This window comes from Oncorhynchus mykiss, chromosome 2 (assembly GCF_013265735.2).
Source record: "Oncorhynchus mykiss isolate Arlee chromosome 2, USDA_OmykA_1.1, whole genome shotgun sequence".
In the NCBI taxonomy this organism is placed as follows: domain Eukaryota; kingdom Metazoa; phylum Chordata; class Actinopteri; order Salmoniformes; family Salmonidae; genus Oncorhynchus; species Oncorhynchus mykiss.
Genome location: NC_048566.1, coordinates 34,107,245 through 34,134,475, shown reverse-complemented (window position 1 = coordinate 34,134,475; position 27,231 = coordinate 34,107,245). Strand labels below are relative to the sequence as shown.

At 44.6% G+C, this 27,231-nt stretch overlaps 1 protein-coding gene across 11 annotated transcripts in view; it reads left to right on the top strand.

Annotated features, from left to right (window-relative positions):
• The first annotated feature begins 241 nt into the window (after positions 1-241).
• LOC110487942 (DNA-binding protein SATB1) overlaps positions 242-27,231 on the top strand; it is a 59,680-nt gene continuing 32,690 nt past the window's right edge. For 8 of the 11 annotated variants that reach the window (XM_036946575.1, XM_036946554.1, XM_036946551.1 and 5 more), the window contains exons 1-5: positions 242-468; positions 12,849-13,084; positions 14,969-15,145; positions 15,865-15,991; positions 20,475-20,598. In XM_036946575.1, the coding sequence (XP_036802470.1) occupies positions 12,874-13,084; positions 14,969-15,145; positions 15,865-15,991; positions 20,475-20,598 (639 nt within the window). In that variant the 5' untranslated portion in view covers positions 242-468; positions 12,849-12,873. Of the gene's footprint in view, positions 469-10,270; positions 11,349-12,848; positions 13,085-14,968; positions 15,146-15,864; positions 15,992-20,474; positions 20,599-27,231 lie in introns of those variants that run through there. The other 3 variants (XM_036946580.1, XM_036946565.1, XM_036946534.1) reach the window with 2 other exon arrangements.

The following is a 27,231-nucleotide window of genomic DNA, read 5'->3' as shown; positions in this document are numbered from 1 at the left end:
GAAAATGAATGACTGTGAACGCTCTCCTGGCAGTCGGCTCCTATCTGCTATTCCGGAGTCGAGCTCCCTGGAGACCCTGGAGAGCGCGCCGGGAGAAGAGCGTTGTAAAAACTAAAGTGGGGCACGAGACAAGCTGCGCCACAGCTGGCAAATCATCGATTTGAGCATCAGAAACGGGGAGGGGCGGTTCGTTTACCTGCCACCCTTTCAAAGAAACCCTCCTCTCATGCCGCTACTCAAATCTAGCACACTCCCGCAGCACACGTTGCTTGCATTTGCGCTCAATTCTGTCTCTCCGAAGTTCAGCTTTGCGCAGTCTTCGCGAGTGCAATTTTGACAGCTCGTGTGTCTTTCTCAACCGGAATTGTCCGAGCAGTTTTGGATCCGTCAAGGTGGAGCAGACTCTATTAGAATTCTGAACTTTTTGATGGAAAACAAGAGGCTTCACGGTAACTGCTAACTTTGAAGGTATTGTTACATTTTCTCCTGAATTCATTTTTTCTCTTTCAATTCAACAGAACCTGCTTATTTTTTGCTATTTGCTATTTTGTAAGCTACGGACAGACTGGAATGTCCACCTATTTAAAACATGTAGGTGTGATCCTTGAATGAACGGAAGTAGTCTTTGACAGTAAGCATTTAGGTCAGTTGACCAACAGTTTTCAGACCCTTTCTCGATAACCGACTGAAGGCCAAAATGCATCTAAATATTGGCACATTTATGTCTTCTATTTAGAGAAGACAATCTCTACGCTCTGAGTGCATGATTTAATGATAGGCTATAGATGAAATACTACAATAGGCTATGCTATGTAAATGTCTATACTTTTGTGTCGCGTTTAGTTCAGTTGTAAATAATAACTCGGCATATTCCAGGCTTAATAGGCACTCTTGAATGAGGTTAAACCGATTCATGTATATTGCGCATCTTGAGAGAACGCACCATCTCTGTGCTTCCTTATCTTTTCAGTTCCGTGATGTAGCCTAGGCTACCTGCAAACTTGGCTCGAAAAATGCATTACCTGACCAGTATTTGTTTTGAGTGATGTCTTGGAATAACCACAATAGAAAAACATTAGCCACCTTTATTGTTATACAACTGTATATAGGCATAGATAACAGTGTCTTTGACAAAAGTTTTTTTTTTGTCGCGGCAGTTGTTTTACATACTGTTAGATGAATTATATACTTTCAGAACGTGACAGTTTGTATCACGTGTTAATAACAAGTAGGCTAAGTAGTCTATTAGCCTATACCAACAGGCCATGATAGCCCCCCCCCCCCCCCCCCTTTTTAATTTGCCAATGGGTGTTTTATGAAGTCAAGTGATAATCGTTCAAATGTATGCTTATGCTCTTATGCTTATTTTAAGACAGAACTCACACACTCCAACTCATTCACATAGTTTAAGATAGTTCTCCAGATAACTTTACATTTTCCAGGATTCAAACAATAGGTGATCTTTAATAGTCAGAGAACATAGTTATTATACCGTACTACTTAAATATCTAACGCTGCACTTCATGAAGAATTGCTTTATAATTGCTTCATAATCAAATGCATTGTAGCCTAATGGAACTCAAATAGTAAATTAAGAAATAAAGTGGATTGCGGACATAATGAATATGCAGTGGTTGCGTTGACAACATGTATTGCAACTGATGGTGAGCATATTGGGTAAAAGTAGTAATGATGGCCTTGATTTTTTGTCTAATTGAGGTTCTTGTAATTGTGCTGATACAGTGTTTTTAGAAAGATCCAGATGAGTGTGTGTGTAAGGGCATGTTATGGGAAGTTGTAGTGTCCCATTGTGAGATTGTGTGGGCATAGGTGTGTTGTGGTTTTGTTCAGGTTCACGACAGACAGTCTCTTTCACGTATCTCAGTACGGCTTGGATTCTTGACATGCCATAATCACTAGCATTGCTGCTGACTTAGATTAATCTGATCTGATTCACTGATCACCGATAGGTAAACAAGCTGTCTATTGTCTCAGCCCTGAAAAATGTAATGGTTTCTTTATTTAACCTAATATGAATAAATAATTCAATATGGAAAATATGCATTTATTAAAACAATTATTCCACAGGGACATCAGGTAAAAACAGCATGATATGGAGAATTCCATTTACCATAGTTACGTTTTAAGTAATCTTATAGTTATGTTTTAAGTAATCTTATAGTTAAGTTTTAAGTATTCTTTTACAGGAGGTAAAGTTTGTATGTCTATTATTTGTAACTAGCCTAATAAGCCTATGGAATATGTTATAGAAGAAGTTGATTAGACAAATCTAGAGTGTAAACATTTTTCTTTCCACTGCTGACTGTATATTGAGAGTGTGATAGTCCTGTATGTTGAGAGTGTGATAGTCGTGTATGCTGAGAGTGTGATAGTCCTGTATGCTGAGAGTGTGATAGTCCTGTATGCTGAGAGTGTGATAGTCCTGTATGCTGAGAGTGTGATAGTCCTGTATGCTGAGAGTCTGATAGTCCTGTATGCTGAGAGTCTGATAGTCATGCCATTAGTAGTGCTCATACATTTTTTAAGAAGTCAAAGTAGCACAAGCTGGAGAAAACCAGGTTATGGTTTTAATAGAGGTGATTGTATCTTGTCAAATCTCTCACAGTCTGAGGAGCTGTTGTAGTTAATCTGGTCACTATTTCACAGAACAATGTCACAGCCCTTTTCCTGTTTTAGCGACCGTGTCACTTCTTGTAAGTCCTGCTTAAGATGAAAGACTGAATGTTGAAAGTTGAGCGCTTCTGTTAGCCCTCTCAGTCTCACTTTCTGCTTACTAAAACCAGTCTTAACACTTAGCTAGCCGTTGTGAAAGTGGCACACACACACAAACACACACACACACACACACACACAAATCTGTTACTTAACCTTATTTGACAGGAACGACACAAGTCAGATGGCAAGGACAGTGCTAACAGTCCAGATACCTAACAGGACACAGATCCAATAGTGATGCTCTGAAGAAGCCTATCATTGTGCCATAATTTCATGTTCACATACCCTTTTGCAAATTCCTTTGACATGTAATAATGACCATAAGGCGATCAATTATCAAGAATAAATGCAGAAGAAATACCAAGACATTTAACTGCCTTTCTTTGCCTATAGATGTTTTTGAGGTTATCAAAAGTCAGGTTATATTTGTCAAGGCACCAAAGTGAAAGTAGTGTCCGCCTTTGTTATTGACAGCTCTGTAATAGCAGGAAATCAACCGACTGTTTGAGAACTGTTAGAAACACACCTAGGGGATCTCTCCCTCTCCTCTCCACCCTTGTCATCCTGGTGGCACGTTTGCCTCACATCTCCAATAATTGCCACTTCATTTGTCAGGTCGCTCTAGCATACGGGAGCAGAAGATTCTGAGGGAGCGGAGGCATTGCAGGCTCAGCTGAACATTGGCTGCTGCTCTTAACATACAGTACAGAAGACAGGAGTAGGGTGTGCAACTCATAGTGCTCTTTCAGATGAGGTCCCCACAGCCGTTGAACAGCAGTTGTGGTAAGGGATGTAGGGTTGGAAGTACATAGTAATAGATACTAACGTACATAATAGGTGGGCGAGAGGAAACAACGTCTTCAGTTCATGTCCTGACCCTAAGAGACCACTTAGGCAGTACAGTACATCATAGAGGTTTCCTCTTTGCTACCTCTCCTCAAAAAACACACAATGATGTCTCAATGACACTCAACAACACTGACGTTTGAAACTGAATTATTCACTCAAGCGCCTTGCAGTGGTAGCTTGTTTTTGAAGAAGAAGAAAAAATGATGTGGATGTTAAATGGTAGAACCTCCAGACTTTTGCGACTAAACGATAGCTTCAGGTTAGGGTGTAGCTAAAAGAGTTTGGGGCTTGTTCAAAATACCTCCTACGAAGATCTCTACGCTATTAAAATTCATACAGCAAAGTACTTGGAGAGTCTAGAGTTGGGTTGTGTCTCGCTGGGCTGAGACTGATATCTAGGGTAAAACCATTAATCGTCTTTACCACCCTCGATAATTAGCAGTGTAGAAATAACAGCTCAGCAAACAGTGAAATTATACCTGTGGTAGGGAGCAGAGTAAATACCTGTTTAGCTGCCAGCAAATGCATTTATTAGACTGTCGCCAGTAAATAAGAGGCCTGTCTGGTTTTTTGATGTGTGGCTCTTTGGGGATTCCACCTCCTCTGAAATAGGTCTGTTATGATTGCTAATAGAGAACAAAGGTAACAATGAATCTGAGACTTTTTGATGACATGCTGCAACCAGTTTTGGTAAAAGGTCTGTGTCTTAATAGGGATTGTTTGCACATTCCAGGGCTCAGTGTCAAAAATGTAAAAAGGCCTGGCAATTACAGACATACCACCCTGGATGCGCGTTTGTATGCAACTGCAGAGTTACAGCACATTTGGCCATGATCTGAGACTCCTTTAAAAGGGGGATATGTTGCCCCAGCATGTTGAAAACAATTTATTTTGGCATATGCTTTGCATACTGTTGATCCAGATTCCTTGGCTTAACGATAAAAGCTTGCATTGTTTCTGGTCCTCACAATCAGCACTGTTTGGTTCAATGGGGAGCCTGTCTTTCCACAGAGATAAATAACCAACGTCTGTCATGTCGATTCTGTCACGGTTTGGCAAAATGACAATTCTGTAAAAAATGGAATAGCAATTGTTTGCATGCTTCACTGCACAATAACAAACACAATTTGAAATACATGTTGACTGATACTTTGAACTTTTTATAATTCAAATCACCTTATTTCAGGCCCAACATGTGTTTTGATTTCTTGAAAAAATGTGATTGTGTTTTATTTTTATGCTTGTCATTATCCGATCTGTGTAGGTTTTCCTGAATCCTTTGTTCAGATAATGCAACAAAAAAGGAACCGAGTGCTTTGGTGGAATTTGCATCCTGCTAAGATCAGGTTGTTAATACCCACCCACATACTCCGATGAAACAAATTCAACCGATACTGTATTCTCTTGTACACACAAACACAACCTCAACCATCCCCTTGTCAAATGTTTTGTACAGTGGTGGATGATGCATCCTTTGACTGCAGATTAAATGTGCAGAGGAAAATATGTAGATACAACTGCATTGACATGTTGGCACTCCTTATCCAATGCTCCCACCCAGGCCTATGGAATGGTTGGCTCAGTAGCCTTTCTGTGTACTGGGCGTAGTAAACATTTGTTTCACCTGCCCACAATCACTTAACACTCTTAAGAGTTCTCCTGCACCAACCATAGTTTTGTCCTTTCAGTATCCTCCACAGCAGAGTATATGGCATCCTTTGCACCATCTTTAGCCTCCCTTTTCACTGTGTAGCTTAACATCAAAGTGTGGACAAAGCCATCTTCAGTGTCGCTTCCCGAAACACACAACCCTGTCTCTCTAGCTATTAATTGTTGATATGTTGCAATCCACGAGGCAGAAATTATAGTTCAAATTATTCAGTCATGTGATGAGCACTGGCCCTGCAACCAGTGACAGAAAAGTAATTTCCAAGGCCCTGAAACTGATGCTAGTTAATTGTTCTATGACTAATTTGTTTTATAATTCGATAAAAGCGAAGGGGGATAAACAAGCCGATACAGGGTCCTCTCACCAGCCTCGGGGAAACAATCATTTGTTTTGAATCATTAATAAAGATTCCTGTGGGCAGCTCTGGCCCTGTGTTAATCTTGGCCCGGTCGTCGTCGTGGCACCACTGTCGCTACGGCTGCTGCGGCTCGGGACAGCGATCTTGACCTTATGATGCATATAGGCCCAGAGAGCTGAGACCAGCTCAATCTCGGATACCGAGAAACCTGTGTTTCCGTGTGTGGGGGGAGTTGTACAGTGCACACCACACATCGTACTAGTGGTGGGCGTCAGAGTTCCGTTCTGTGAGGCAAATAGTATATTTTGTAAGAGCATGCGGCTTCTCAAAACCGTCACCGTCTCATTTCTGTTACTCTTTGATGCCGGCGTCTACGACTTGACGCATACTGTGAGGCCTGTTCAGAGGAAAGTGAAAAAGTCTTCCAGTAAGTGGGCGGGGACGTCGTCCGGTTCTACTTTGGACATTCATGTGATTATAAAAGAATTAAGCACTTAGGAAACTTTAAGATGTTCATTTGAATCACACTCTCTTTCTCCAATGACGACACAACACTGCCAAATCAGAATTTAAAAAAAATGATTTACTTTCTTTCACTTTTAATTAAAAACCATACTGACTAAGAGGGCCAAATAGAGAGCCTACAACTCGTTCAGTTTAAAGAACACTATCCATTGCTGATATGGAATATCTTTCATATTCAGGTTCACTGCTTAACGACTGAGTACTAAAAGGATATCTCAATTTCTCACTGATGTCTTTTTAGTAATAGTTTATTTGTATATGTGGCACACCATGCAACACTGCTGGAAATGTCCCTTCAACTAAAACAATTTGCACCGGACACTATCCTCTTCAAGTTTTCATGTGACTTTGGTAATTGGTTTGCTGTCTACACACTCTCAATGCAAAGACACTTGCAAATACCTACTACTGTATTAACAATATCTCATTAGTGGAGAGGGAATTTGTGCATGTACTATAATAATGTTTTGACATCAGCACACCAATATTAATAATACACAGATTATTGAATACCTCATTGGCTTATTAGTGCCTTCTTTTTTTGTGTGCTTTCATATTTCCCAGATCCTACACAGCCAGCTGAGGTCTGCACTGACAGCATTACCCCATGCTGTTAGTATTCACACACGGCTAAGATGCAGACAGACTCATTTGTATTAGATAATCCAAATAATCGTATTAATGCCCACTAAAGTAGTGAGCATGACGATATCACAACACCTACATACTGTATGTGATGACGCGTTCGGCGTCTGGGGACAACAAAGAAGCCACGTCGTCCGAGACGCTAAGCCAACATTGCAGCGTTCGCTCATGACGCTTTCTTTCGCAGGATCTTGACATGTTAAAGAGTAGATTATAAACTGGTTGTTAAAACTGACCTCGTACTTATTTTCTCTCCATTATTTAACAAGGGGCTTCATGATCGTTCTATGTGATGGTATAGTGAGGGTCGAAGAAGGGGCTACAATATGGCAATAACATTTGTAAGGTTATATATTATGGTGGTGCAAAAGATGGCAAAGGGGACAGCGCAATAGAAGGGATCATGAGTAGGTGTTGTAAAATGATAGTGAAATCGATTTATGATTGCCATTTTTGACTTCTTATCTTACTTATAAAGGCCACGTGCATGTGATTTGCCTACTGCTTATGTCTATGAATCTTGATACAAGCTTTGTATTGTAACTAAATCATATGGCTCAAGTATTACACTATTTAACAGAGATACATCTTTAAAGACATCCATTATGTTTACATTGTTTATTTTATTGAAGATGTGCATGCCAAACCTCTGCTTCATACTAAGGAGCTCAGCTATATCATCACCCATCTCTTACAAACATGTAATAACACATATGCCTTGGTCCTGGTAAATCTATCACAATAGTGTGTTTGTAATCAGCTGGTATTGATAGAGGCCTTTCAGTGTGAAAACTATTTTTTTTCTCTCTGATACAAAAACCTATATGTTAATTGATAATCAGTACTGTTGATTCAGTGGTGCAGTCAGTGCAAATCTGTGCCCTTCTGGATGTCAGAGGGTTTTCACAGCCATGTTTGTGCCAACGTCGCTGGCAGTGGCAGCACCTGTTGGCAGTGCCAGAACCTGGCTGGCAGGGTTATCAATGCTCTCTGATGGTCTCCCACAATCACAGTGGAAATGACAGCGGCTGCTTGCGTCACGGCAGATAACAATTTGCCCGACTACAGCTCGCATTCGCTGTTATTTCTATGTCCATGCCCACTCTGACAGATATGAAAATGTACACCCAACCAAATGTACAGCAAGCGTCATGTGTAGTCTCTCAAAAACCATTTTGATAAAAAAAACATTTTATGTATTTAGCTTTGAACTTTCCCAATGTGTTAAATAAAACCTTGACCCTGCTATTACAGGTGATATCATGTGAAATGAGCAATGGTTTTGACCCAAAAACATTGATAGTTGTTTTTATACATTTTACTACATCACCAGCAGTAACACTGTAATAACATAGTAATAGCCCCAGAATATTGCGTTGTCCTTTTCATCTTTATTATCATGCACCTTACTTGATTAAAACAAAGTAATACTGCAGTACTCTGTTGATGAATGCAATATGAATTTGTCAGTTTAGACAGTTTTTACATCTCTGTACAACCCAACATTTTATAGATAGGCTACTAAGTTTATTGAATTGTGACATACACCTGACTAGTTTGAACCTCAGTAAGGTTTTAACATTGGAGCATACAGTATGGGTTTCCGGTGACAGGCCACAGACATGGGACAGCATCACTTACCGGCAGCACAGACTCACTGCTTTGAAAGTGACTGACATTGAGCTAGATGTTGCTGTTTACTCAAGACAGTGTTCCACCTCAACTTGATACCGCTGAATCTTACCTTGCTCTGTTTACTTCTGGCTCAAACGTTTTTCAGCAATACAATCATTGGGAATAGTGACTCAGGTGCTCTTTCTATCAAAAAACATAAAACAATTACATTTTTATATGATAAAGAGGTCATCTGCTGGGTCAATCCTTATAAAGCTTGAACACCATAAAGTATTACCCTCTTGGCTTAAAACTTCATAAACAGGTATGAACTAAGAGTTTCCCTGAGCTCAAGATGTCTCATCTCTAGGAACCATCTCTCAGGAATTTAAGAGAAACCCTCCTTTGAAGAGTTGGACTTTTTATGACAAATCTTTTCCCCTCAGATATCTCCTTCTGCTCGCCTCTATGCGTTATTGACAAAACAACCGTTTTTTGTTGTTGTGTGGGAAGAGATTTATGATTTGGCTTAACATTTCTGGGAGCTATAGGCCTTACCATGGTTTATGATTAAATACTACAATATATGCAACATTTTGTTTCTATATGCAGCATTTCCTCTGTGTTTGACCAAAGAGGTAGGCAATCACTGCACATATAGAGTTTGTGTTTATGGTTTGCCAGGTATTAATGCGTCCTGTCTTGGTTGGTTTCCTTTTTAGCTTTTTTTATGAATTTGGACTGCCTTGTTTTCATGTTGTGTTGACAACATGCCTGATATACTGTACCTAATATCTTGGTCTGTCTCTGTAAGTATTTACACCCACATATGTTTTTGTTTATAGTCCCCTGCTGACAATCTTTTCGTGTAGAATAGTGTTTTATCTCAGGGTATGCAGGATAACTGTAATGATTTGCATTCTTTGATTCTGTGTGACAATTGATGTTCTCTCTACGTTGTTTGTGCAAACATATGTTTTATAGCATCGCTGTGCTGTGCACATTCCCATTTGAGCGAGAATAATTGTATTGTGATGTATATAGTAATAGACAGCAACATTGCTTTCAGTTATAGACAATACTTTGTCTATAACAGAGGTTGTAAGGCACTTGCCTTGACAGTGATGTCCTTGAGGTGCGCCTCTAGGGTCTTGGGAAGGTCACACTCACTCTCTCCCAGTCCCCCCTCTCTCCTGTACGAGGTTAGGACAGTGCCATATTTGTGGTCAGGGAAAGTCAGTACTGTAATCCAATATTTTTAGTAGTAGAGGTTTGGCTATGCTCTCTATTGCGTTGTCACCCGTGTGTAGGGCTGCTCGTAGCATGTGTGAAATGAATGCACTGTGTACATAAGCTATTTTAGAAAGGCACCAGAACAGCTTTTGCTCAACACCCTCTACTTCTATGATGTGTGCTGTAGCAATAGGACATATTCAGCCAGTGAGGCACCTCTAAGTGATATGCAAACACAGTTGTCAGGCTTTTGTTCACACCTAACAGATTTGATCTGTCTTCAATAATCATAATATTGGAGCCCGGCATTATTATTGTAGGCTATTATTCATCTTATTATGGGAAAAGTTCAGGAAAATAATAGTAACCATGTAATAAACAAACAGGGATAACAGTTTTGTTTGTTTGTTTCTGTATTTGTTTGTACAATAAGAATAGCTTACGGGTCGAGTAGGCTACTCAGGACTGACGTAGATCAATAGCCAAAATGGCATGGGAGTTAATCTATTGTGCTCTCTCAGATAGCATTCCAGGGATGCGCGGTTTATATCGGCCTATTTTAACAATTTCACACATGGTCCTCCTGTAGCCTATATAATGTCCATTCGCATAGCATCTCGAATATGTATAGCCTATGCGCGCCTCTGTGTATGTGCATGTGTGTTATTCAGTAATAAATGCAGAACCGCCTCACTCTAATCAAGCTGATTAAAAATTCCTGCGCGCACAGCCGGAAATCGCACCATCCTCTGTTTTCTTTCCACTTTTTACTTTATTTTAGGTTCTCCACTCCGCCAGGACATCGGCTGTCGCGGGTGGCTGCCTTCAACACTCGACATGCGGGTTAAATCGTCTTGTTTTGGGGGTATTTTCTTTTGAAATGAGGAGGAGAAAGGGAAAGCACAGGCAGCACCAGCAAGGGGAGTGATGAGTCAATACAACTCATAATTTAATGGGGACACAGAGGGGGAAAGCGAGAAAGAAAGAAGAGCTCCCGTCCGGACGTTAATCAAACCAGCAGAAAGAACATATCGCAAGCAGATGTTGTGCATCCATAGCAAGCCTTAACTCGACATTGGAAAGTAAATCGCACTTTTTAACATGGGTGTGCATATCGTTGCGCCATCGTCTCTACATGAGATAGCAGATCATTGTCGATTTTTTTTTTCTAGAGAAGCCGAATTGATTTAATACACGTTATTTTTGTATGCGTTTATACATCAGGATTGTTCGCGACTGGTAGAAATAACAGATTTCAGCACCGCTTACCACTATCCGATGTTCTATTCACGAACGACTGACTGATAATCGTGGTGGATACGTTGTGTTAACTCGTTGCACTTGTAACCGATGGACTATGCCCGAGACAGTTAGCCAGTTTATTGTATCAGGTGTTATTTTCCTCCGCTACTTCTAATAAGACGTAAGAATGAGCAAATAATTCGATTTATTTAGGCTATACTGTACATACTTAATTCCTTACCAATGTTATCGTATCCCAGTCTGTCTCGACGTCTTCTTTTATATAGATTTGGGTTGCTCTTTTGTATATCAACCTTTCATCTCTCAAAAGAAGAACACATTTCTGTAGAGGACCTATCATTTAAACCTAGAAAGCATCCGACATTGAAGTTGTCTTTCCCTTGACAAAACTTGAAGAAGGCATCGTTCACCAAGACTGCATTATATGCTTTCGAGTTTTGACGTGCTGAGTTTCAGGTTGGTTTGTCCTAAATGTAACTTAACTTGTGTTTTGCACTCTTGCTTGTCTTTTTTAAAGGTCATTCAGAAATCCTGCCCTGGACTACCACCATATCCGGGTCTGGATTCTGTTGCCCCCCCTATTTAAATAATTAGTTGCTTCATTGCATATCATGAATGAGATAGTTCATGATCATTTGTGTGCTGGTGGGAAGGTGGGGATACATTATTTTGACCTGTTCAGTTTTTGTTTAAATATTGAAAAAACCTTTCTATTGCACAATGTAAACACTGTATAATAACCCATCTGAATTTAGCCTTATTTTTTTACCAAAAAGAATGAAACACCATTAACAGATAATTATTCAAATGTTGCTATAGAAAATGGTGTGTATTAGGTGTTTAACCATGTCATTCAGTTGTGGAGAGCCTGTCAAGATGTTGATTGTGTGCTTCCTGCAGTCAGTGGCTGTGTATGTGGGCGGCAGGTAGCCTAGTGGTTAGAGTGTTGGGCCAGTAACCGAAAGGTTGCTCGATCGAATCCCCGAGCTGACAAGGTAAAAATCTGGCGTTTTGCCCCAAACTGTTCCCTGGTAGGCTGTCATTGTAATTAAGAATTTGTTCTTAACCTGACTTGCCTAGTTAAATTTAAAAAAATGTTTTGTACACTTATCAAATGCAACTGGCATGTCAGGCTTTGCTTTATCCATAATTTTTTCTGATTGCACTTTTCATTTCTGATACGCTCAAAGGTATAAAACGTCAACATCTTTTCAATGGTACTGCTTTCATTCAGTTTTACCTCACATTTTGTAATGTCTTCTCTGAAATTGAAAGAGAAATTTAAAGAGACATCCCACACAATTCTTATTCCTTATATCATGTCCTGTTTAGGCACATGTGATACCACTTGTGGGTCTTTTGCCTTTTTATGCTTTTTTCCCAAAAGCCTGTCTGGTAATTTTTTGTTTTTTTGGAGTGCTGAAAGTGACTCAAGATGAATATGCTAGCTCTACTCTCTCAGCCTTCACTTCACTGTTGCAAGGCTTGTGGGCTTGTGGGCTTGTGCTGTGAACTGCAGTAATCATCGGAGTGGAATCTCTCTGCAAATTAATGTGTTTGCAAAAAAATGGTCTTGTTTGCCCACCATATGGGAATCCGTAGTGGGACAGACATAAATAATACATGCTCTGAAAAATGGGAACATTACGATGGCACGAAACATTGTGAGTGCCAAGTAATGAAAGCACAGAATTGGCAGTTATTGTTGTAACTGTTGTGTTTTTGTTATGTGCTTTTTCCCGCAGATAGATGTTCATGTTGACAAGTTATCACCCTCTTTGTTGTAACATTTTCAATGTCAAAACAATCAACCCTAAAAATATTATTTGGCATACTTCATATCATGCAATTGAATATGATGTGCTTACTGTGTGAAGGCCTTACATGTCCATGAAACCCCCTAATGTTCTGCCAGCTAGTGAACACCCAGAATGTCCCTGTCTTATCTCCTCCCAGGTGATAGTGAGCAGAGGTGCTGAGAATGATGGACCATCTCAGCGAGGCGTGCCTGGGGAAGGAGAACTGTGACCTGGTCAACAGCATGGGCGACCGCGACTCCAAGGCCCCCCCAGCCAAGCTGGCCCGGCTGGAACAGAACGGCAGCCCCGTGGGCAGGGGCAGCACGGGGGCCAAGCTGGCCGGGGTACACTACAAACCCTCGGGACACCTCCTCAAGAACTGCCACAAGAGGGGTGAGTGACACTGGTCAGGGTGGTGTGTGTTTGTGTGTGTAGGTGTGTGAGATAGCATAATATAAACCCTCAGACACTTCAAAAGGGCCCTCAGTACAAGTAGGCCCAAATTTTGGCCTGTGTGTGTTTGGCAAGATGGGAGAGAGGTGGAATGTCGCAAGTGTGTGTGTGCTGTCTGTGTTTACAATTGCCATGTTTTCATGGTTCACAAGTGTCATGTTGTCATGGTTTTGTTTCCATCTTCCTGCGCAAACCGATTTAAATTTCCCTTAGTCATCTTAGTGCACACACCCACACTTAGGCCTATCTACAAAGACCTATTTTTTATACCAAGGCCGTTTAAGAATTATTACTGTGTTATTCTGCATAACGCTGTGTCACTGTTTCTCTCCTGTTGTTTATTGAAGAGAATGTCATTTAAGAGCCTTTGCCGCTTAAGGGGCCTTCATTTCGAGATGATGACATAGCTTTTTTATATAACTACTGGCCTGGTCATCACATGAATAATGTTACTATGTTATGAATTTTTGGGGCTAGATACGAGCATTCAGACCTGCAGATTTTCATGAGTTTATTAGCGGTTGGCCGCTATGTCTCGACTGTTTGTTCGGTTGTGTTTTTTGGGGACTTTGGAAGCATAGAATGTTGCGTTGAGTACCTTGATGCGCTGTTGCTCTTAGTTGGTTCCTCTCTCAGTTGTCACAAAACACCACCTGAGAAAGCCCTGCATCATTCTGCCCTCCCGTTTTTCAGAAGGTTCCAGTATATTTTTTGCCTTTTTTTCGAGAGGAAATTGTGAAATTTATAGAAGCGTCTGTTGCTGAAGTTTCGCATGGCCACAGTGGGCATTGTTTGAGCTGAATAATATTTACCATGGGCTTTTCTCCGTTCCATGAACACAAAGGCTGTATTGATCCCCAAATGAACCTACACAGCAGTCTTTATTGTTAGATCTCTATCTATTAACATCAGGGAGAGAAGCAGCATTTCAGCACATTCCCTGGCACCTGCTGGTGATTACCCTGTTTATTGATTGTTTGTCAGAGATGTTTGCATCTTCAGGATGCCGGCCATTAGAAATATGGTTCATTGCAACTGCTCAAACCCCATGAATAATGTGTGGCATATCATCACCACTGAAGGCTATAGAGGAACATTTTAGCCAAAAAAGTTATGATGCTCCAAAACTTAAGCCACCGAATTATCAAAAGTAGTTTTTAACCCAAATGGTATAATGTAAAATTTGCACAGTGCACCCCGAACACTCAAGGTCTTTGGACAAGGATTCCTCGTTTTCTACCTAATAGCAGTGCAGTGTTTACACAGACTAGTAAACCTCAGGGCGCACCAGAGTGTTGGGATTTGGAGCGTTGCATCATGGGAAGGTGATATGGGGTTGACAGCAGAGGCAGAAGCAGTCTAATGTGATCTGAGCTCCTCCTTGACAATGAATCAACAGATCTCAGCCAAAAGTGGTTGAAAGCTGAGATAGGCCAAGATTCATCTGAACAGCATTCAATTTATTTAGACTTTAGTTCAAATTGAGTAATGATGTCATTAATAATGGCTAAGAACATTGCTTTAATCATGATGTCACTGATCATGATTGAATAACTAAAATCACAGTACCACCACATCTACTACCGCTACCACAACTAGTTCTATCAATGTGAATAAGGCTAATATGGAAATTCTAATAAAAAAAACAATGCAATATTTATCATTGTGCAGTCACTGATAATACGAATGGCACTGGCATTCATTCATTCATGAATAGAGGTAGTCTGACTGTATCAGCTGTGTCTAAATGTAATATTAATCCCCCCATTGAAGGTCACCATTTGTCATGTCTGAGCCCTCGCTGTGTTGTCTGTGTCTCTCCAGGCAACATGCTCCCTGTGTTCTGCGTGGTGGAGCATTACGAGAGCCCCATCGAGTTTGACAGCAAGGAGGAGCACGCCGAGTTTGTGCTGGTCAGGAAAGACATGCTGTTCAACCAGCTCATCGAGATGGCTCTTCTGTCACTGGGCTACTCGCACAGCTCGGCGGCACAGGCGAAAGGTAGGACTGGCACAAGCCCCACTCTATTGATGACCCGCTCACACACACATACACACATGCACGCACATACACACACATACCAACTCAGGCATGCACGCACACACACCCGCACACACACAGGCCCGCTCCACGAACTATAGAACTGGCCTTGCTATGATTTGGCTTCTCCCACAGCTTACCCCACATACACTCCCCCCTTCCATCCACACGCACACGCACACACACACACACACACACACACACACACACACACACACACACACACACACACACACACACACACACACACACACACACACACACACACACACACACACTGCCCCCTCCCCCACGCTCCCCACACACACACAACCGCCTTAGTTGTCCAGGCCTCTGATAGTTTCCCAGCTGATCTGAAGGCTCAGTAACGTAGGCTGACATTGATCCCAGACAGGGGATGCAACGACATGTCTCTCAGGAGTTCTCAGGGCCTCTCTGCTCTGTAAACCTCTAGCTAGAACACTCAGTGGGAGTGAAGGTGGAACCCGTTGCAGCTGACTGCAACTCTAACACACATACCTGGGCGGGGCTTACTGGGAAAAGAGATGTCAATCTTAATGTGGCCTTGCTAGGAAAATACAGAATCAATCAATGATTGTAAATGTTTATCTGTATGCGTCTAACTTTGAGAAACATAACATTTACCATTGATTGTGTTTGTGTTTCTCGTTCCATTTCAGGTCTCATTCAGGTGGGCAAGTGGAACCCGGTCCCACTGTCCTACGTGACGGACGCGCCGGACGCCACCGTGGCAGACATGCTGCAGGACGTGTACCATGTGGTCACGCTGAAAATTCAGCTGCACAGGTCAGTCTCCACACCCTGTTGCCCAATCAACTACCCACCCAATGCAAGTCCAGTGAAGTACCCAACCACATCACCCTCCTGACCCCACCACCCAGCTATGCCAGTCTAGTGTAGCATGCGTACCAACACATAGGCCTACCATTCCTTTCCATGCTTCCACCCTAACTCAAATTAGCATTATAGCCATAGACTTTGCAGCAGCCATAACTGCAAAGACATACCTGGAATCCAGCCATAGACCCCATAGTCATGGATGGGCTGGACATAGCAATGGTAGCTATCCAGTCCATATAAAAACTGTGCATGGCGGTCAGGTTTGCTCATAGCACCTACTGTAAAACTGTACACACCATTTACGTTATCTATCATATCTATCCTACCCTGCCTTTCTAAGGTCTTCAAAAGCCAAGTTAACAAACTGATCACCGACCATTTTGAATCCCACCGTACCTTCTCCGCTATGCAATCTGGTTTCTGAGCTGGTCATGGGTGCACCTCAGCCACACTCAAGGTCCTAAACGATATCATAACCGCCATCGATAAGAGACAATACTGTGCAGCTGTATTCATTGACCTGGCCAAGGCTTTCGACTCTGTCATTCACCACATTCTAATCGGCAGACTCAACAGCCTTGGTTTCTCAAATGACTGTCCCGCCTGGTTCACCAACTACTTCTCAGACAGAGTCCAGTGTGTCAAATTGGAGGGCCTGTTGTCCGGACCTCTGGCAGTCTCTATGGGGGTGCCACAGGGTTCAATCCTCGGGCCGACTCTTTTCTCTGTATACATCAATGATGTCGCTCTTGCTGCTGGTGATTCTCTGATCCACCTCTACGCAAAAAACACCATTCTGTATACTTCTGGTCCTTCTTTGGACACTGTGTTAACCAACCTCCGGACGAGCTTCAATGCCATACAACTCTCCTTCCGTGGCCTCCAACTGCTCTTAAATGCAAGTAAAACTAAATGCATGCTCTTCAACCGATCGCTGCCCGCACCTGCCCGCCCGTCCAGCATCACTACTCTGGATGGTTCTGACTTAGAATATGTGGACAACTACAAATACCTAGGTGTCTGGTTACACTGTAAACGCTCCTTCCAGACTCACATTAAGCATCTCCAATCCCAAATTGTATCTAGAATTGGCTTCCTATTTCGCCACAAAGCATCCTTCACTCATGCTGCCAAACATACACTCGTAAAACTGACTATCCTACCGATCCTTGACTTTGGCGATGTCATTTACAAAATAGCCTCCAACACTCTACTCAGCAAATTGGATGCAATCTATCACAGTGCCATCTGTTATGTCACCAAAGACCCATATACTACCCACCACTGCAACCTGTGTGCTCTCGTTGGCTGGCCCTCACTACATATTTGTCGCCAAACCCACTGGCTCCAGGTCATCTATAAGTCTTTGATAGGTAAAGCCCGCCTTATCTCAGCTCACTGGTCACCATAGCAGCACCCACCCGTAGCACGCGCTCCAGCAGGTATATTTGACTGGTCACCCCCAAAGCCAATTCCTTCTTCGGCCGCCTTTCCATCCAGTTCTCTGCTGCCAATGACTGGAATGAACTGCAAAAATCCCTGAAGCTGGAGACTCATATCTCCCTCACTTGCTTTAAGTACCAGCTGTCAGAGTGCCTCACAGATCACTGCACCTGTACATAGCCCATCTGTAAATAGCCCATCCAACTCCTTCATCCCCATACTGTTATTTATTTGATTTATTTTGCTCCTTTCCACCCCAGTATCTCTACTTGCACACTCATCTTCTGCACATCTATTACTCCAGTGTTTGTTTGATATATTGTAATTATTTTGCCACTATGGCCTATTTATTGCCTTACCTCCCTCATCCAACCTCATTTGCACACACTGTATATATACTTTTTCTATTGTATTATTGACTGTACGTTTGTTTATTCCATGTGTAACTGTGTTGTTGTTTGTGTCGCACTGCTTTGCTTTATCAACTAGCCGACCTGGATAAATAAAGGTGTTCTCAACTAGCCTACCTGGTTAAATAAAGGTGTTCTCAACTAGCCTACCTGGTTAAATAAAGGTGTTCTCAACTAGCCTACCTGGTTAAATAAAGGTGTTCTCAACTAGCCTACCTGGTTAAATAAAGGTGTTCTCAACTAGCCTACCTGGTTAAATAAAGGTGTTCTCAACTAGCCTACCTGGTTAAATAAAGGTGTTCTCAACTAGCCTACCTGGTTAAATAAAGGTGAAATAAAATAAAAATGTAATACGTTGACCACAGTCAGTAGCCACACCAACAAGATCTCATAGTTTCCCTTCGAAATTCAACATATTATGGATGAATGTCTATTTTTTACGCTTTTATTACGTGTGGTCACAGGGTTAATTCCACATGGGTACAGGGTTAAAACAGAAACAACTCAAAGGTTAACAGTTTGGGCATTAATAGTTAAGGTTAGGGCTATGGTTTGGGGAAGGCTTAACCTTTCACCCCAGTGGGCTAAATCAGGGTCACAGAGAGTGTTTCTTGGTAGTCTTAAACAAATCTACTTTAAGTTTGCATCCCAATATTACACTTCATATACATCACAGAAGACGGAAATATACCAAAACCGTTTGACATAGAAACACAGATTTTTGGCGTAAAAAGAAAAGGTATGTTTATTTATGATGAAATTCTGAAAAATATTTATAACATTCCACTTATAAGGCCACTAGTTCATTTGACTGCAGGAAAAGGCTACAACTAAATAATAAAAAAACATGCAATATTACCATCAGGTATCATCAGTATTCACAGTGTTCTCCAAGCTTGCTAGTGCATTGTGAACTGCAGTAGCACAGTGGTCTCACTCTGATCATCATCAGTTCTCGCCCACTGCTGGGCAAAATGTTGATCTTTTTGCTGGTGTTAGAGCCGAGGAAGGCATATATCGACATTCTCAGGACGTTTTCAAACATCCAAAATCGCCGCCTATTTCTAATGACCAGTCTGGCCACACAGCCCACACATACTGTTTACAGACCACACAGCAGCCACAGACTACACACACACACACACACTGAGATTGGTACTGCTGGTGTAGAGGCCTGTGCCAGCTGCACACACTCAGCCCTACCCTCACTAGTTCACTGCTAATGCAACCCTCTGGGGGGCTGTTCACTCACACACACACACACACACACACGCACACACACTCACATACACACACATACACACACAGGTTGTTCTCCCTCCCTCTCTTTCCTCCCCTCCTCTGCACACACACCAGCCAGGACACAGACGGTTGTGTTTATTTCCAGCAAGCTTGTGTGCCTGCATGGATAGCTGTCTGTCTATCTCCACTCGCCCCCCTCTCTTTTCCTCCCCTCTGTTCCTTTGCTTTCCCCAGAGGCTCTCTTGCTGCTACAGCCGTTTAAGGTGTTCTGGCAAAGCCTCAACCAGAGCCGTGTGTGTTGTGTGTGTGTGTTTTGTGTGTGTGTGTGTGTGTTCGCCCTCTATCTTTGAATCCTCAAACTTCTACCTATCTACCTTCCGTTTATTATATATGCATCACATATATCAAAGTACCTACAACATTTTGATAACCTCGAAGACAATAGCAACCCGTCTCCCCCACCACACACACATAAACTCAATAGACACCCATACCAACTGTGGAGTGTACGGTTCACGTGTTTCTTTTGTCGTTGCCATAATTCAGGAATGCATGCAATGCGAACACGGCCATATGTCCCACACACGTGACGTCTGCGTGGCGCGTGCTTGATCAAATGAAGAGATCCTTATCTGAAGCGAACAGGGCTCTCTCACTGGAGACCTGCTTGTTCACTTTCGAATTCCCCCTCATTAAAATGATCTGGTTTGAAAGGGGGTCCACTTGTCTGTAAATAGAGTACATTCGTATATCGCATAGGCCCATACATTATTTGTCTTTTTATCAAAAATGTGTGTTTTTACGTGCGGCATGTTGTTATTTCCTTTCCCCCCGCTGCAGAAATCTAGCCGGTAACACCTTAAATTGTTTCACCGAGCACATCGAGCCAGGAAGGTAGAAGTAACATGAAATAATAGTCGCCACATGCAGCTGATGTATAATTCATGCATCAATACAGCAGATGTGTTGTATAAAGTAATTAACTAATCAGAACAATCAGGAGAGAGAGAGGGAAGGAGAGAGAGCGACGAAGAAGGGAGGGAGGGAGGGAGGGAGGGAGGGAGAGAGAGCAATCTCCAGATGCATCTGCTTGATGCGCCAAATGAAATCTGTCTGTCTTGGAGGGGCGCTTGCAGCAGGAAAGCAAGGCCCTGTGCTCATCTCTCTCTCTCTCTTTCTCCCCCTGTTCTCTCCTGTTCTCTTTTCTCTCCTTCTCTCTATTCCCCCTTCCCCTGTCTCAATTTCCCTGTTCTCTGTCCTCTCCCCCCACTCTCATCCCTTTCTCTCTCTCTCCCCCTCTATCTCTTCTTCCTACCTCCTATCTCGTCTCACAGTTGTCCTAAACTGGAGGACCTGCCGCCAGAGCAGTGGACCCACTCTACAGTAAGAAATGCCCTCAAGGAGTTACTCAAAGACATGAACCAGAGCTCTCTGGCAAAAGAATGTCCCTTATCACAGGTGCTGGAGCCGTCCACAAACCCCCACTATTCCATTTGCCAAAGACTGCCAGTGTCCCTTTTTCAAATGCCCAGAGTTTGATAGAGTGGAACACGATGGAGAATTCCATAGACAATCCAAATCAATACCCATTGTCGTCCATATAGATGCACCCCCCTCCCTCCTCTTCTTCTCTTCCTCCGTCATTTGCAGAAGCAGTACTTGTTACGGGGAGTGAATGAGGACCCAAAAGCGAATTAACGTAAACAGAGCTTCTTTAATAACAAAACATACGTAGGCTCAGATGGACCGGCAGATTCCGACAGGACAGGACAAGGTTGCAGCAAACATGACGATAGTCTGGTTCAGGCATGAATAACACAAACAAACAAGAATCCGACAAGGACAGGAGCAGAAACAGAGAGAGATATAGGGACCTAATCAGAGGGAAAAAGGGAACAGGTGGGGAACGGGGTGAATGGGTAGTTAGAGGAGACAAGGGACAGCTGGGGGAAAGCGGGGGAGAAAAGGTAACCTAACACGACCAGCAGAGGGAGACAGGGTGAAGGGAAAGGACAGAGACAAGACAACATGACAGTACATGACAGTACCCCCCCACTCACCGAGCGCCTCCTGGCGCACTCGAGGAGGAAACCTGGCGGCAACGGAGGAAATCATCAATCAGCGCACGGTCCAGCACGTCCCGAGAGGGAACCCAACTCCTCTCCTCAGGACCGTACCCCTCCCAGTCAACTAGGTACTGATGACCACGGCCCCGAGGACGCATGTCCAAGATCTTACGGACCCTGTAGATAGGTGCGCCCTCGACAAGGATGGGGGGGGGGGGGGGGGGGGAAGACGAGCGGGGGCGCGAAGAACGGGCTTAACACAGGAGACATGGAAGACCGGGTGGACGCGACGAAGATATCGCGGAAGAAGAAGTCGCACTGCGACAGGATTAATGACCTGAGAGATACGGAATGGACCAATGAACCGCGGGGTCAACTTGCGAGAAGCCGTCTTAAGGGGAAGGTTCTGAGTGGAGAGCCAAACTCTCTGACCGCGACAATATCTAGGGCTCTTCGTTCTACGCTTATTAGCAGCTCTCACAGTCTGCGCCCTATAACGGCAAAGTGCAGACCTGACCCTCTTCCAGGTGCGCTCGCAACGTTGGACAAAAGCCTGAGCGGAGGGGACGCTGGACTCGGCGAACTGAGATGAGAACAACGGAGGCTGGTACCCGAGGCTACTCTGAAAAGGAGATAGCCCGGTCGCAGACGAAGGAAGCGAGTTGTGGGCGTATTCTGCCCAGGGGAGCTGTTCTGACCAAGACGCAGGGTTGCGAAAAGAAAGACTGCGTAAGATGCGACCAATAGTCTGATTGGCCCGTTCTGCTTGACCGTTAGACTGGGGGTGAAAGCCGGAAGAGAGACTGACGGAAGCCCCAATCAAACGGCAAAACTCCCTCCAAAATTGAGACGTGAATTGCGGACCTCTGTCCGAAACGACGTCTGACGGAAGGCCATGAATTCTGAAAACATTCTCGATGATGATTTGTGCCGTCTCTTTAGCAGAAGGAAGCTTAGCAAGGGGAATGAAATGAGCCGCCTTAGAGAACCTATCGACAACCGTAAGAATAACAGTCTTCCCCGCTGACGAAGGCAGTCCGGTGACAAAATCTAAGGCGATGTGAGACCACGGTCGAGAGGGAATAGGAAGCGGCCTGAGACGGCCGGCAGGAGGAGAGTTACCGGACTTAGTCTGCGCGCAGACCGAACAAGCAGCCACGAAACGACGCGTGTCATGCTCCCGGGTGGGCCACCAGAAACGCTGGCGAATGGAAGCAAGCGTACCCCGAACGCCAGGGTGGCCGGCTAACTTGGCAGAGTGAGCCCACTGAAGAACGGCCAGACGAGTAGGAACGGGAACGAAAAGAAGGTTCCTAGGACAAGCGCGCGGCGACGGAGTTTGAGTGAGTGCTTGCTTTACCTGCCTCTCAATTCCCCAGACAGTCAACCCGACAACACGCCCCTCAGGGAGAATCCCCTCGGGGTCAGTGGAGGCTACTGAAGAACTGAAGAGACGAGACAAAGCATCAGGCTTGGTGTTCTTAGAGCCCGGACGATAAGAAATCACGAACTCGAAACGAGCGAAAAAACAGCGCCCAACGCGCCTGACGCGCATTAAGTCGTTTGGCAGAACGGATGTACTCAAGGTTCCTATGGTCAGTCCAAACGACAAAAGGAACGGTCGCCCCCTCCAACCACTGTCGCCATTCGCCTAGGGCTAACCGGATGGCGAGCAGTTCGCGGTTACCCACATCATAGTTACGTTCCGACGGCGACAGGCGATGAGAAAAATACGCGCATGGGTGGACCTTGTCGTCAGAGAGGGAGCGCTGAGAAAGGATGGCTCCCACTCCCACCTCTGACGCGTCAACCTCGACAACGAACTGTCTAGAGACGTCAGGTGTAACAAGGATAGGAGCGGATGTAAAACGATTCTTGAGGAGATCAAAAGCTCCCTGGGCGGAAACGGACCACTTAAAGCACGTCTTGACAGAAGTAAGGGCTGTGAGAGGAGCTGCCACCTGACCGAAATTACGGATGAAACGACGATAGAAGTTCGCGAAGCCGAGAAAGCGCTGCAGCTCGACGCGTGACTTAGGGACGGGCCAATCAATGACAGCTTGGACCTTAGCGGGGTCCATCTTAATGCCTTCAGCGGAAATAACAGAACCGAGAAATGTGACGGAGGAGGCATGAAAAGTGCACTTCTCAGCCTTCACAAAAAGACAATTCTCTAAAAGGCGCTGGAGGACACGTCGAACGTGCTGAACATGAATCTGGAGTGACGGTGAAAAAATCAGGATATCGTCAAGGTAAACGAAAACAAAGATGTTCAGCATGTCTCTCAGGACATCATTGACTAATGCCTGAAAGACAGCTGGAGCGTTAGCGAGGCCGAAAGGAAGAACCCGGTATTCAAAGTGCCCTAACGGAGTGTTAAACGCCGTCTTCCACTCGTCCCCCTCCCTGATGCGCACGAGATGGTAAGCGTTACGAAGGTCCAACTTAGTGAAAAACCTGGCTCCCTGCAGGATCTCGAAGGCTGAAGACATAAGAGGAAGCGGATAACGATTCTTCACTGTTATGTCATTCAGCCCTCGATAATCTATGCAGGGGCGCAGAGACCCGTCCTTCTTCTTGACAAAAAAAAACCCCGCTCCGGCGGGAGAGGAGGAGGGGACTATGGTACCGGCGTCAAGAGCTACAGACAAATAATCCTCGAGAGCCTTACGTTCGGGAGCCGACAGAGAGTATAGTCTACCCCGGGGGGGGGTGGTTCCCGGAAGGAGATCAATACTACAATCATACGACCGGTGTGGAGGAAGAGAGGTGGCCCTGGACCGACTGAACACCGTGCGCAGATCGTGATATTCCTCCGGCACCCCTGTCAAATCACCAGGCTCCTCCTGTGAAGAAGAGACAGAGGAAACAGGAGGGATAGCAGACATTAAACATTTCACATGACAAGAGGCGTTCCAGGAGAGGATAGAATTACTAGACCAATTAATGGAAGGATTATGACAAACTAGCCAGGGATGGCCCAAAACAACAGGTGTAAAAGGTGAACGAAAAATTAAAAAAGAAATGGTTTCACTATGATTACCAGAAACAGTGAGGGTTAAAGGTAGCGTCTCACGCTGAATCCTGGGGAGAGGACTACCATCCAGGGCGAACAAGGCCGTGGGCTCCTTTAACTGTCTGAGAGGAATGTCATGTTCCCGAGCCCAGGTCTCGTCCATAAAACAGCCCTCCGCCCCAGAGTCTATTAAGGCACTGCAGGAAGCTGACGAACCGGTCCAGCGTAGATGGACCGACAAGGTAGTGCAGGATCTTGAAGGAGAGACAGGAGTAGTAGCGCTCACCAGTAGCCCTCCGCTTACTGACGAGCTCTGGCCTTTTACTGGACATGAAGTGACAAAATGACCAGCGGCACCGCAATAGAGACAGAGGCGGTTGGTGATTCTCCGTTCCCTCTCCTTAGTCGAGATGCGGATACCTCCCAGCTGCATGGGCTCAGCACCCGAGCCGGCAGAGGAAGATGGTAGTGATGCGGAGAGGGAGGCGACGGAGAGCGCGAGCTCCTTTCCACGAGCTCGGTGACGAAGATCAACCCGTCGCTCAATGCGAATAGCGAGTTCAATCAAGGAATCCACGCTGGAAGGAACCTCCCGGGAGAGAATCTCATCCTTTACCTCTGCGCGGAAACCCTCCAGAAGACGAGCGAGCAAGGCCGGCTCGTTCCAGCCACTGGAGACAGCAAGAGTGCGAAACTCAATAGAGTAGTCTGTTATGGATCGATTGCCTTGACATAGGGAAGACAGGGCCCTGGAAGCCTCCTCCCCAAAAACAGATCGATCAAAAACCCGTATCATCTCCTCCTTAAAGTCTTGATACTGGTTAGTACACTCAGCCCTTGCCTCCCAGATTGCCGTGCCCCACTCACGAGCCCGTCCAATAAGGAGAGATATGACGTAGGCGACACGAGCAGTGCTCCTGGAGTAAGTGTTGGGCTGGAGAGAAAACACAATATCACACTGGGTGAGGAACGAGCGGCATTCAGTGGGCTCCCCAGAGTAACACGGCGGGTTATTGATTCTGGGCTCCGGAGATTCGAAAGCCCTGGAAGTGGCCGGTGGATCGAGGCGGAGATGGTGAACCTGTTCTGTGAGGTTGGAGACTTGGGTGGCCAGGGTCTCAATGGCATGTCGAGCAGCAGACAATTCCTGCTTGTGTCTGCCTAGCATCGCTCCCTGGATCTCGACGGCTGAGTGGAGAGGATCCGAAGTCGCTGGGTCCATTCTTGGTCGGATTCTTCTGTTACGGGGAGTGAATGAGGACCCAAAAGCGAATTAACGTAAACAGAGCTTCTTTAATAACAAAACATACGTAGGCTCAGATGGACCGGCAGATTCCGACAGGACAGGACAAGGTTGCAGCAAACATGACGATAGTCTGGTTCAGGCATGAATAACACAAACAAACAAGAATCCGACAAGGACAGGAGCAGAAACAGAGAGAGATATAGGGACCTAATCAGAGGGAAAAAGGGAACAGGTGGGGAACGGGGTGAATGGGTAGTTAGAGGAGACAAGGGACAGCTGGGGGAAAGCGGGGGAGAAAAGGTAACCTAACACGACCAGCAGAGGGAGACAGGGTGAAGGGAAAGGACAGAGACAAGACAACATGACAGTACATGACAGTACTGTTGATTGCATGCAGGGTTATTGTTGGGTAAACAATGGACCAACCCAGAATAATCTCGATTCTCCTCTTTATACGTCAGGCTAGAAATATGTCTGTTTTTTTCTCTGACCGTTATGTAATACACTCACTCTGTATTCAAGTAGCTTGACTCTATAGAATTGCAGCTTTCGTCGTATATCATAGCTCATAACAGAAGCTGTTCTGCAGGAAAGAAACTGCAGTATATCTATCACATGAGCCGTCTGGGTGTGTGTGTGTGTGCTCTTACGATATAGAGTGTGTGTGTGAGCGCTTACGGTATGGAGTGTGTATGTTATGGTGTGCGGTATGGAGTGGACTCTCCCCTCACCGAGGCTGCCGTACGGTCACCCAGAGGCCCGTGGTGTGTTTGTTTGTGTTTAGCCGGGCAGAGCGTGGCGATGATGTAAAGAGTCCCCCGGTGGTGTTCAGGCTGAGCCGTGCCGCCGCTCCCTCCCTCTCTGCCCGGTAATCACCCTGTTTACGGTCCGTATGTGAACAACTCTCTGATTTTACTCCGTTGTTCAGCCATTGTTATTTACTCATTGTAAGATGTTCTGTGTTGGTAAGAAGGTCTGTTTTACAGGCTACTGGAAATATGAAATGATAGTTGAGATGTGCATTGTTAATCCCAAATATCACATATGATATACTCTAAGCAGCTATGTTTTTACTTGCATTGTAGGGGTTCACAGATGGCCCAACATGAACATATCTGACACCTGTTACACTGTGGGTTCTGCATTGCTATACCCACAGAGAGGTGTGTTGTTGCTTTTCATAGGTCTCTCTATAAGTCTCATTTGGGCCATTGAGCCCAGTATTATACCTGCGTGGCTACTCCTGTTTCCTATCTGTATTAAACTCTGGCTCAGAGTCTCTGATGATAGTGCCTGAGGGGGACGTGATGGGCGGCAGGTGAGAAGCCACAGAGGCCGAGGCGCTCCTAAAGCTTCTGGGAAGCCAACAGCGCCCGGGGAGAGGAAAGGGCGTGTTCGGAGGCTTGGATGATTGGCAGCTTTTATAGGATTAGTGTCTCCTTGATATTCAGGAGGGTAATCCTGGGGAGAGAAAGGTTAATAAACAGAGAATTTGGGGGAGAGAATGAACCCTACCTCAGAACAGAGCTCAAAGAGAGAAAGAAAGGGGGGGGGGGGGGGGGGGGGGGGTGGGATCTTGAAAAAACGGCGCCTTTGTTCTGGGTCTTGTCAAACATTTAGTTCATTCTTTTGTGGTGGGGAGTCATGCTTTGTGTGTTTGGCCTACAAATGCCCTGAAGAGACTCCGACTCCAAGAGAGGGGAGGGGGGCCTGAGAGAAAAGAGACTTTATTCACCACTGTGACTATTGTTATTGTTCCCAGT